The sequence below is a fragment of the Pteropus vampyrus genome, unplaced genomic scaffold, assembly GCF_000151845.1.
Source record: "Pteropus vampyrus isolate Shadow unplaced genomic scaffold, Pvam_2.0 Scaffold25, whole genome shotgun sequence".
NCBI lineage: Eukaryota > Metazoa > Chordata > Mammalia > Chiroptera > Pteropodidae > Pteropus > Pteropus vampyrus.
In genome coordinates this window covers 10,516,983-10,529,414 of record NW_011888806.1, presented here as the reverse complement: position 1 = coordinate 10,529,414, position 12,432 = coordinate 10,516,983, and the positions used below count along the sequence as shown (strand labels likewise).

The window sequence follows — 12,432 nt, the reverse complement described above, 5'->3', positions numbered from 1 at the left end:
CCTTAACATTTGTTAACTCAACCAACCACTGATCAAAAACAGTATTTTCCATCTACGGTTGGGAATCTGCAGTTGTGAAACCAAAGTTGGGAATGCAAAAATACTGTTTTCCATACAAGGTTGGTTGAAACTGCAGATACAAAGGGCTGACTGTACTTATTGAAAAAAAAACCCTACATACAAGTTGACCTATGCAGTTGAAATTCGGTGTTGTTCAAGGGGCAACTGTATAAATGTATACAAATACACACATACTAATAAAATGGAATGGTATTATTTAGCTCATGTATTGAGAATGCTTTTGTGTTGTAATAAAAGACTATTGACATGCTCAGAGAAGGACCAAGTTTTGCATGGATTCCAATGGTTTTGGTGTTGACTCACCTGGATATACTATAAAATCCTTTTAAGTTCCCTCTAATACTATGAGTTAGAGATTCAACAGTGTAAAGTTGGGCCTCTATTTACTCATCTCTTTTATAAGACACAAAGGTTTTGTTTTCTACCTTATTGACTTTATCGAAAGAATGTAAGATTTTTAGAAGAGAATGTTTGCATACTTTATTGTTCATCCCAGAATCACATAGTCAAAATTCCCCAAACTTGTGACAGTCACAAAAGGAAATGGCAACATGCAATAGGGTCATTGTTAGGGACACATGTATAAGAAAAAAAATATATATTAAAAACTTTGGTTGCTATTTGGTCTGTTAGCTAGAAAAATTATTAGTGACATTTGGTTCTATTTTATTTTTTATTTTAAAAAAGAACTATTAAAGTATGTATATAGGTTTTAAATGCTGTTAGGGACATTTAAAAAACATTTTAGCATAAACCTCCTCAGCATCAGAACATCAATAATGCTTCTCTAGGAAATTCTTAGTTGCATAATCTGAAATCTCCCAGAAAAAACAAATTGTTGAATGTATTATGATGATTACATTTCCTTCATTTCTCCTAAAACTCTGTATGCAGAGTTTATTGAAGGGAAAAGCATGTAGGCAGACAACAAAAAATGGTAAGGCAATGAAATAGAGCAATAACTTGTCTATTTTAGCCAAGCCAAGTTCATTAGCTCTTTGCCAAGATTTTGAAGACAACGTGATACTGAAATTACAGCCCATAGCACTTCAAATGCTGGGTACAGTTGAAACAAGAAAGGGCTATATGATAAAGCCTCAAGTACATGTGTTTACTAAAGGAAAGACGTGAAAACTAGTAGTCATGTAAACTCTCTGAAAGAATAGCGTCAAAGTCTGTATTTCAAGAGTCAAATGTTAGGAAAGACAGCATATCTCATTTAAGTAAGAAATGAAAGCTCATAATTTATATAATCTAATTAGATAATTGTATAATCATAGTGTACTTAGTTTATAATTTCTTCCAAATGTCTTTATTTCTGATCCATTCCTGGGGGAAATATGTGGTGAGCAAGAAGTATTTTAGTCCACCTCTTTTAAACTATAGTCATGTGATCCATTGAATAAGTGCTATTTATTAAGTATAATTTTAAAATTTCTATGAGTTTTCTTATATCACTTACTGTAAGTAGTTTCTTTATATTCACCTGCAAATATATCATCTGAATTGACAATAACTTCCCAATCATTTTAATCATTTTTGCATTTCTTGGCATATATTTTACGCTTTGTGAAATTAAGAAATAATATTCCACAGAAAGGCCAGAGAAAGTGTTCATGTGTGAATATTACTACATTGTTATTCTCAACCTAGATTCAGAATGCCTGTGTTTATTAAAAATCCTGCGCAAACTAACTACTTCATCCATTAGCAACTATAGATACTCTGTGGAACCTCAAAAGCTTAAGCTTTCTCCCGAAGCAATTATAAATAAATGCGATGAAGATCTGTTGACACTGAGGAAAGACAAAGTCTAACACATACAGTCAATCAAGGGGCGCCTGGATTGATTTTCTTCATGCGATAGAACTCATTGAGTACATTGTTAAATTCTATAAAGGACATGTGTGTGTAAGTGTGTGTGTGTGTGTGTGTGTGTGTATGTGTGTGTGTAGTATGTATGTGCGTCATATAACATGTAGATATACACACATAAACAATGAAATCTCTAGCTTGCAGACAGGCTATAATCTCTATCACTGGTGAATTTCAAACAATTCCTTATGTTAAAACTTATTCTAAGGAGTTATATACATTAGTGATATGACTATATGATCTTAGTTTAATAGGAAAATCTACAAGGCTTTATTGACTTGAGTTAATATCTTCGGGAGGGACTTTATGAAACTTTTTTTTATAACTTGGCTCTTAAGAGTTTGGAAAATATTAATGTCATTTATAGTACAAGAATGTATTGTGTGTGTCTATGGCCATGCCCCCCTGAACAAGCCCGATCCCGTCTGACCGCGGAAGCTAAGCAGGCTCGGGCCTGCTTAGTACTTGAATGGGAGACCACCTAAGAAGACCAGGTGCTGGAGGTATAAAATATAAAATATAAGGGATTGTAAGCTGACAAGGTCTTTGCAATCTGTGAGGTCAACCAAGGGTTGCCTCGCCTAAAAAAAATTAATTAATTAAAAAAAAAAAAGAATGTATTGTGTGCATTTGAATGTTACTTCTAGTTAAATTTGGGTATAACATTGAATATTGAGTCCAAAATCACTAGACTTGGAGAGAAATATTAACTAATTTTAATAGCCATGTTGATTAATTTTGTAATTAATAGCACTTAAAGTTTTAATCAGTTTTGTTATTCTCATTGGAATTGTATGCATATGTATGCACAAAGTAGCCTGTTAAAATAGCTATACTGATATAATAATGCTTTAAGAAAACTTTCCTGAATATTCTACACCACTTATGAGTGTCTCAGTCCCTCTATCCTTTCCTCACTGTAGAAAGCACCTTGGCACTACAATGGAAAAAGTCAGATTTTATTTTTATTCTTTGGTCTAAATTTTTATTTTACTTAGACAAGTTAGAGTATGGCTATGTATAAAGTGAATCAATGCTCTCAAACATACTAACCCAAATATACTAATTTAACAACTCTAATGTCTAGTCTAGAAAATAAGTATATATGTTTCTGTGTGATATATATTTATCTACATACACCTAAACATATGCCCTTTGTATTCAAATACGGTACTCGAAAGTTATACAACCAGGCATTTTACTTGTTATTTACATTTGTTTGTTATTGCTGACGACTACCCATATGACATGTTCAGAAAGTTGGGAGTGGGAAGGCTAGCTTGCAGCAGAGAGACCAGCTAATATGCTGTTACATGAATAGAAGTGATTGATACCAACTCGAGCAGTGTCAATGAAACTACTGAAGAGAGAATGAGTTCATAAAGTATTACATCAGAAAATATAGGATCCAGTCATTAGTATTTTTTAAAATTTTCCAGGTGATTCCAATATGCAACTCATTCTGAGAATCACTAATTACTATTAGATTTAGGGTCTTGGGAATAGCAAAATTGAGGTTGACATCTATGTTTCTTGCTTGTTTGTGTAAATGGTGATGCCATTTATGGTTGAAAACATGTTAAAGAAAGAATAATTTTATTGCAAAGATTTTGTTACTGTTATCCAGCTTTGTTTACATAGAGTTCAAAATGTGTATGGAACTTCTAAGAATCCAGTGCAAAGGTCTGGAGTAGAGATGTGTATACTCTATAGTCATTGTAAAAAAGTGATAGTTGAACTTGTGGATTTATCCAGGGGCTGTGCATAGAGTTGAGGAAAGTAACACTTGGAAGCCAGCAGAGGAAGAAAAGCTTGGGAGCTGACACGTAAGGAATGATAGCCAGAGAAGGAGAAGGCAAAGAGATGGAAGGGAAAGGCAAGTGACGCATTAAAGAAACAATGAAATGAGAGACTTACCCCTGGGAAATAATCGTTAGAAGCAGCAAATGGACAAATATCCATAAGTTTATTTTTTCAATTTGGGGTTAGCTACTTTCTATTTGTGGGGTCTATTATTTGTAATCACAAAACTCAGATGCTTAAAGTAATCTCTTCCTATAGGTATACAACAGGATATTCTGTTACTTTGAGTATCTTATACATGTACAGATATATATGTATATGTGTGCAAATGTGTGTGCATGCATGTATACACCTGCTCATGTGTGTGGTATGTTAGATTGTATGCCAAACTATCAAATATTTCTTTATGTATTTAGCTAGCATTGTAAGGGAGAAGTCCATATACACATATATCTAAGTAATTCTAGAAGTAGGAAAGAAAAGGGCAATGTGAGAGTTAGGTTTAAGCATGAACAGCATTCTTCCCACCACTGTTCCATCAGGAAACTTTGGAGAGACAAGTCTGTAACTAGTAGTTTCCAGTGGATGGTAGAGTGGCCATATTTAAACTTGTGACCATTATATATGGAAGCTGCCTCCATGTTCCACCCCTGGAAGCACATGAGAATCACGTGAAGAGCTTTTTAAAAATGTCAATGCCCAGGCTTCAGCCCAATTATATATAAGAATGTATAAGACCCAATCATGGGTGTCTTGAGAAACAAACGTTCCATGTGTAACCAAGGTTGAGAATCACTTTCTTCTATATCGCACTGGTCTGACGGTAGTTTCATAAACCCACATTATCTGAAAGCATATTTCTCTCTTTCTGCTAACATTTCATTATCTAATGCTTTAACAGTACCATTAATGGCTTTAAAGGTAAAATCACCAAATGCAGATTTGGGCATTGTATTAGTCAGCTCAGGCTGCCATAAAAAAATGCCACAGACTGAGTGGCTTAAACAATAGAAATTTATTTTCTCACAATTCTGAAGGCTGGAAGTCTGCGATCAGGGTGCCAACATGGTTGGGCTCTGGAAATGGCTCTCTTCCTGGTTTGTGGATGGCCATTTTCTCACCAGTATGCTCACATAGACTTTCCTTGTGTATGCATGGGGTAGGGGTTAGGGAGCAAGCTCTCTTCTTATAAGGGCACTAATCCCATCAAACCAGGGTCCCACCCTCATAACCACATCTCACTCTAATTACCTCCCAAAGGCCCCATCTCCAAATAATATTACATCAGAGGCTAGGGCTTCGACATATGAATTGGCAAGGGTAGGGGTAGAGGGCGGACAGTTCAGTCCATAGCAGGAGTAATCATGCAGTTCTCTGCCATCATTAGTTTTAAACCAGGAGACTTGTCTGGGATAAGCACTAATTCAGTATAGTCCAGGACTTTGCCTGGAGATAAATCTGCCTTTTGGTGTTCTATATAATTCAGTAGTGACACTTTCATAATGGTACAATAAGTCATGACAGTTTAACTTTATTAAAGTTTCACTGCCCAAAAGTGTACCATTTTTGACAGATATATAAGAAAATAAGCTTGAACAAAACCAGGCTTTTCTCATAGACATTTAGTTTAGTTTGAAACTATTTATTTACCATTAGATTTGCTTTTTTATATCTTGGTGAACTCAGTAGACAATGTGTTGTTTACGATAATCTGGTGCCAGTCTTCACTTTGGCAATGCTGCTGATCGCTTTCAGTCTCATATATGTTATCCATAGAGTTTGATGGATATGACTTTATTTTTTCTTAATTCTAAGCGAAATTTAGGTTATCTTACTATGTGTGTTGCAAATAAATTCACAATATCTTTAATAACTTTCTGTGTCGGTTCATTGGAAGTTAATTCTGTTTAGTTTAATCAACTGATTGTATTGTGTTCTGTGCCTAGTATTCAGAGTAAAAACTTCCCATTTCTAATTTTGAGGCTTAAAAGTTGCATGGTTTTTCTATGGCCATGCCACCTTGAACGTTCCCGATCTTGTCTGATCTCGAAAGCTAAGCAGGGTCTGGCCTGGTTAGTACTTGGATGGGAGACCACCTAGGAATATCAGGTGCTATAGGTGTAAAAAAAAAAAAAAGTTACATGGTTTTGCCTGTGTAGTGTTATGTTTGTATTTACTGTGGCATTTGGATTTACCTGTGTGTGTGAGTCTGTTTATTAGGGATGGAGGGGTGGGTTTAAAGGATAAGCAAGGAGGGATTGTCGTCAGACTCTTTTATCTCTATTCAAATTAGTAAGAGGTCTATATTGTACATAGATTGTAAATAGTGCAGATCATTTCTAGGAAATATCAAATTATTCTTAAGATCACATACCTGGAAGGGACTTAGCAGCTAGAATACACAAAAAGTGTTAACAAGTTGAACAAATGAGAATTGGTTTAGAAACATGTTGTTAATCGGATAGATATAAACCCAAAGGGGACAAAAAAAAAAATCTATGTTGTTCATTTCTGTTTTACCTGGCATGTGGCACAAAGGCAGTGCACATCATAAGTGTTTAGATACTATGTGGTGAGTTAATGATTTCTAGAACAATCTAGAATGACTAAAGGAAGAGCCATAAGAATATAAAATTAGGTCAATAATAGAAAGTCTCATGGAATTATCCTTTAAGTTTAATAAAAAGCATACAGGATCCAGAATTAAGTCCAAGTACAATATACGATGAAAACAAAACCCATATGTTGATCAATGAAGGAACATATGCTACAGAACATCTTCTGTCCTGATCACTCTTTTACTCAGACTCTCTGGGCCTGACTCTGCTTCTTTGCTCTCACTGGATAGATTGTGCATGATTATTTATCTTAATTTCTGAAAACAGATTCTACTACCAGGTGAGTGAAAAAGACCTGAGGTCTATATAATGATTTTACGTTAACAAATAGATTCAAATTTCTACCAAAACAGAGTTACTTTAAAAATCCTCCATCTCAGTAATTAGCCAAAAAGAATTTCATATATGTGCAGTGTCCTATTCTAGTGCCCCAAATAGGGTTCATAACAGAAGCTACTCAATGGACTGCTATGAGGGCCTGATGCAGAAAGAGATGTGTATACATGTGTGCTGCGGCCGTTGCTATGATTAGGGATTTTAATTCTTCATGTACATCAACTTTTGCCCCAATTCAGTCCCTTCATTTCACTTTGATGAAGACTGAGATATATTTCTCTGAGGCAAAGATGGCAAGTTCCTCTAGGTATATTGGGCAATTAACACATAATATTAATATCAATTAATACATAATAATTGACTATAATATGTTAAACAAATATTAATTAGCCAAAGTAATGGATTTTCAGTAAGAGATATCAGGCCAGAGAGTTAGAGGCAGATGTTTGCTGTTCTGTAGAGTTGGTATACCAATAGATTTTTCAGAGAAACCCCAGACTTCTTGTTGTAGTAGGCAGTTGAGGCAGATGTGAGGCCCTTGAGGTGAATCAGAACTGGCACGTATGCTAGAGTCTTTCCAGAAGTGATTGTTTTCTTCCATTCAGTGGGAAAAGGCAAAGCTAATTATGAGAATGCTAGGAAAATAGAGAAGTCTCTATTTCTACAAAATAACCTCAGCTTAATAAAGCCCCCCCCAAGAGTTATAAATTTTATCTTTTAAGTCATAAGTTTTATCTTTTAAGCAAAAATTTAATAACATTTGTTGATTAATATATATATGTGAATATATTTGTAATTATTTTTCTTTTTGTTTCTACATAACAACATGTGAGTATATACATACTATAATGCTATCGAACTAATGTAACATATCACTCTAGAGAAGGGATAATATAATCATAACAGTCCACATCTCTTACCTTGATTCATAGTTCAAATATTTCTAATCTTGGAAAATTACTACAGCTTTGGTGCTAAGAATATTGCTGGTGGATGAAGAATGAGTCTGAAGCCTTTCATCCTTCACAATTTCCACACCATCTCAAGTAGACTAACTTTGCAATCATGCCATCTAGTGTTGAAACGTCCTCAGTACTATAGCTCAACTTCATTAGAAGCAAAACAATAAGCAAGTTACCTAGAAAACTGTGTGCTGAGAGAGAGTCAATGTAATGAATAGTTGTTCATCATTGAAATACTAAAACAGATTTCTCGTTAAATATATATTTCTTATTTATCATTACAGTTCCATTTATTTATTGCATTTATTTTATAAATATTTTATGAAGTCTATTTTTTTAGCCATACAAATTATACATAATATACTCCATATATTAAAATTATGCTGATTTTATTTTTTATATTCTTCTCTGGACTTGCCTACAACTTTAACAAAATTGTCATTGACTTTAAAAGCCACAGAACCTAACCCAGTCATTGACTGGGTCGGATTAGAGTGGATTGGATTCGAGTGGAATCAAAAGATGGAAATAGTTTATGTAATATTTGATTGATTTGCAGATCCTGCCTTGTTTGTGGTTTGTTACTGATGATGACTGTACTTTCAGGGATTGGGGCTTTATGACATAGCACAGGAGATGTCGGAAGGGCTTTGAGATGCACGAAGTGGAGTGGTTTGCCAGAAAACAAAAACATTAATGTCGTCCTTGTCTTACCACTGAGTCTATGTTAGGTCTATCTCTTTTTTAAAAAATGTTCAGAAAGTATTTTTAGGAATTAATAGGCTTGGTCACAGTTTTTAAGGTATCCTGGAGACATGATTTTTATTTTATTTTTTTTACTAGCCTTTAAAATGACTTCTATATTATCTATCATTTCATAATTTTAAAAGAAAAAACATTTAATTATGAAAAGAATAAAGCTAATTAGTTAAGACAGACCCTGTCAGACCACCTCTTTTATTTTTACATCTGCAAAATGGTTTACAATATGCCTGCTCTGATCCAGTGTTACAGTGGAGAACCTCAGCCCTTACCCTGTCTAATTCTGACATAAGCGAAGTCCCATGGTCCATGAAGACACTGCCTGCTGCTCACAGCTCATCCAGCCCCATTTTTAGCTCTAGTCTCCCTAGCTTTTAGCTCAGGGACGAGATGCTTTTTCCCACTTTGGGCTCTGTTTACCTCTTTGAATTAATCAGGAACATTGTCTTCTATTCTTCTACTCTCACTTAGTTAATTCTTACACACTCTGCAGATCTTGGCTCAAACATCATTTCCTTAGAGAAGGCTTTCAACCCTTAGATTAGTCCTTTCTTGATATTAGATAGCATCTAATATTTTTCCTTATTACCACTCACCACACTTTGTGATTATATACTTGTATTATTATCTGCTTAATATCTGCTGCCTCCACTGGATTATAAATTATAAGCAGGCTAGAATAATACTTTCCTTTAACCCCTTGGGATCCTAGCCATTGTGTTTTCTCTAATGCCCAATACAGAGTAGGTATGTGGGAAATACCTGATGAAATCAATTTATGAGTCCTAAATTGAGAACTGAGATGCCCATTGTCCCAGCCCATGTAGTTTGGTGAAGCCAGCTCTGCTTGCATATCACTCTTGGGACAAGACAATATTCACGGAGGCAGGAAATCCCAGTGCCTATATTGCAACTTGTCAAGGTATATACCCCTCTGGGAACTTGTCACTTCCTGCAGCAGAGTCTGGGAGTGGGTGTGTGTTTTCATTACTTACAGAATCCCTGACCTTGCTTATAATCACTCTTTCTGCTTCATGGGAATCAATCGACCTTTTTATTCCTTGCCTATCCATCTCTCCTTCCCATGTTCCTGTCCTCCCCTCAAAACAAAACAAAACAAAACAGAACAGAACAAAAACACAAAAAAAGACAACCCTAGTTCTTTCTGTCTTTACTATCAGCCATTTTCAGGGATTAATAGGAAATAGAGAAATATGGAGAAAAAAATATATAAAATAATATTTCAATAAATTATCCTGCCACTCTGGTATTCAGCAGAGAATAAAAATAAATTTTGCGTTACACAAAGATCATATTCAGCTTTCATTGTTTATTTTTGTATCACTTTCCTTCTCTTTCTTAAAGACTCAGGGTTTGCAACTATCTTAGAATATTAAACAAGTAAACATGCTGAGAATCAGTCATCTTCAAATGAGCTCTGTTTAAAAAGTTATATCATGTCATACTAAGCTTCAGGTATCTAAAACCAGTCACCAGTGTCTTCTCAAGAACGAGTGGGACATTTTGAGAAATGGAGTTATTTAGAAGTAATTAATTTTAACATTGAATACATACATACACAAACATAGATTTAGCATTTTTTGTAAACTGTATTATATTTTATTTAAAGTCTGGTCTATTCTCATCGTTTCTGAAGGTTAACACTTTTGCTTACCATTAAATACACACGAAAGAAAAAATGCTTAACTTTCAAATGATTTTAAACTACACTGAGAATTTCAGGTGTCCTCTCCGTTCCTTCTCTTTCCACCTGTGGTGGCATCGAATAGATATTATATAAATGTGTGTTTCTTGAAAGCTGATTGACTGAGTCAATTGCCAGCTCATATAGTGTTCTGACTTCCCTGTATATCTGATGAAAAAAAATAAATAAAATGGTATAAGTTTCACTCCAAAGAATGTCCTCATACTTCTATTTCCACAGCAACACAGATGTGCACACGGTGGCATCACTTCTCAAACTTTATCTCCGAGAACTCCCAGAACCAGTTATTCCTTATGCGAAGTATGAAGATTTTTTATCATGTGCCAAACTTCTCAGCAAAGAAGAGGAAGCAGTAAGTCGATGCATTTATTTCTAAAAAAGAAAAACCTTCGTTTGAGGGTTTCGCCAGTGTTCCTTGTCTTTAATTTATAAACTTCCCTTTGTCCTATTGTTTGGATTGTTTTCCACTATTCTGAGTGAGTATCAACATCACAGGCATTTAGACTTGATACTGGCAACTCGGGTCCCATTTTTAACCCCTTCTCTCATCAAAAAGAAAAATGTATGTAGCCGAATAAATGAAATTAGCATTCTTTTCCACTTCACTCCCTTAAAAGTTCGTGGTGCTATCTCAGGCCAAATAGTTTGTGAACAAAGTAGATGACTGACTTCATATTTCCTTTTTTGTTGCAGGCCTCTTAAATCACTTCAAAGAATGACTCCTAAGAAATCTTACCTACTGCTTAATTTTTTTTTTTTAAAGAACAGCTTTATTGAAATACGATCAGATACTATACAATCACCCATTTGAAATGTAGAATTCAGTGCTTTTTTAGTATATTCTCAGAGTTGTGCAAATATCACCTGTACCTAATTTTAGAATATTTAGCACATTTTCATCATCCCGTAACAACTTCATATCTGTTCCCCATGTCTGTCCTTCCTCAACTCTTGGTAACTAATTAATCGGCTTTCTCTATAAATTTTCCTATTCTGGACATTTTATATAAATAGCATCTTTCAGTATGTCTTTTGTGACTGGTTTCTTTTACTGTTTTCAAGGCTCATCTACATTGTACCATGTATCAGTACTTTATTCCTTTTATTTCCAAGTAATATTCCATTATTTATCCATTCATCAGTTGCAGGACATGTGTGTTGTTTCCACAGCTTGGCTATTATTGGTAATAGTTGCTATGAACATCCATGTACAGAGTTTGGCATGAACATGTGTTTTAATTTCTCTTGGGTATATATACCTAGGAGGTAGAATTGCTGAGCCATATGTAACTCTATGTTTCCTAAAGAGGCTCCACCATTTAAAATTCAATATGTGCAGGTTCCAATTTCTCTACGTTTTGCCAATTCTTATCTCTCTCTCTCTCTCTTTTTAATATAGCCATTCTAATGTGTGTAAAGTGGTATACCATTGAAGTTTGTGTTGCATTTCCCTGATGGCTAATGATTTTAAACATCTTTTCATATACTTGTTGGCTATTGGTGTTTTTCTTTGGAGAAACATCTATTCCGATCATTTTCCTATTTTTAATTGGATTATTTGTCTAGTTATTATTGAATTGTAAGAATTCTTTATATAGTTTAGATACAAGTTCCTTATCAGATATATATGATTTGCAAATATTTTCTCCCATTCTGTAGTTTGTCTCTTCATTTTCTTCATGAGTGTCCTGTGAAACACCAAAGTTTTTAATTTTGATAGAGTCCAATTTATCTATTTTTCTTTTGTCACTTTTGCTTTTCCTCTCAGATGTAAGAAGGCTTTGTTTAACCAAAAGGCATGAAGATTTACTCTCATATTTTCTTCTAAGATTTGTATAGCTTTAGTTCTTACATTTAGGTGTATGCTACATCTTGCATTAATTTTTGTTTATGCTGTGAGGAAAGGGTCCAGCGCCATTCTCTGGCATGTGGATATTCAGTTGTCTCAGCACCATTTGTTGAAAAGACTATTCTTTTTTGTATTGAATTTTCTTGGCATTCTTATTAAAATTGCTGCCTGTTTGTTATATGATGTCTGTGACTGCTTTTTATGCTATAATAGAAGAGTTGAATAGTTGAGACAGAGACCATATGTCCCAGAAAGCTTAAAATATTCACTACCTGCCCATTACAGGGAGAGAAACAAACCCAATTATTGATTAGCTTTTCTGGGACCGCTTACTTACAGTTTAGAGGAAGGGCTACAATGAGAAGAAACAAAGCAGTTGATCCCTTTGTGGAGTTTCCAAGAAGATCAGACTTTCCAACC

General features: G+C 34.7%; 1 protein-coding gene and 2 pseudogenes across 5 annotated transcripts in view; all 3 read left to right on the top strand.

Annotated features, from left to right (window-relative positions):
• ARHGAP24 (Rho GTPase activating protein 24) overlaps nt 1-12,432 on the top strand; it is a 464,137-nt gene that overhangs the window by 429,917 nt on the left and 21,788 nt on the right. For all 5 annotated transcript variants that reach the window (XM_011356326.2, XM_011356328.2, XM_011356327.2 and 2 more), the window contains one exon: nt 10,383-10,515. In XM_011356326.2, coding sequence (XP_011354628.1) covers nt 10,383-10,515 — 133 coding nt within the window. The remainder of the gene's footprint in view (nt 1-10,382; nt 10,516-12,432) is intronic.
• LOC111737287 lies at nt 2,344-2,462 on the top strand (annotated as a pseudogene).
• On the top strand, nt 5,762-5,880 carry LOC111737364 (annotated as a pseudogene).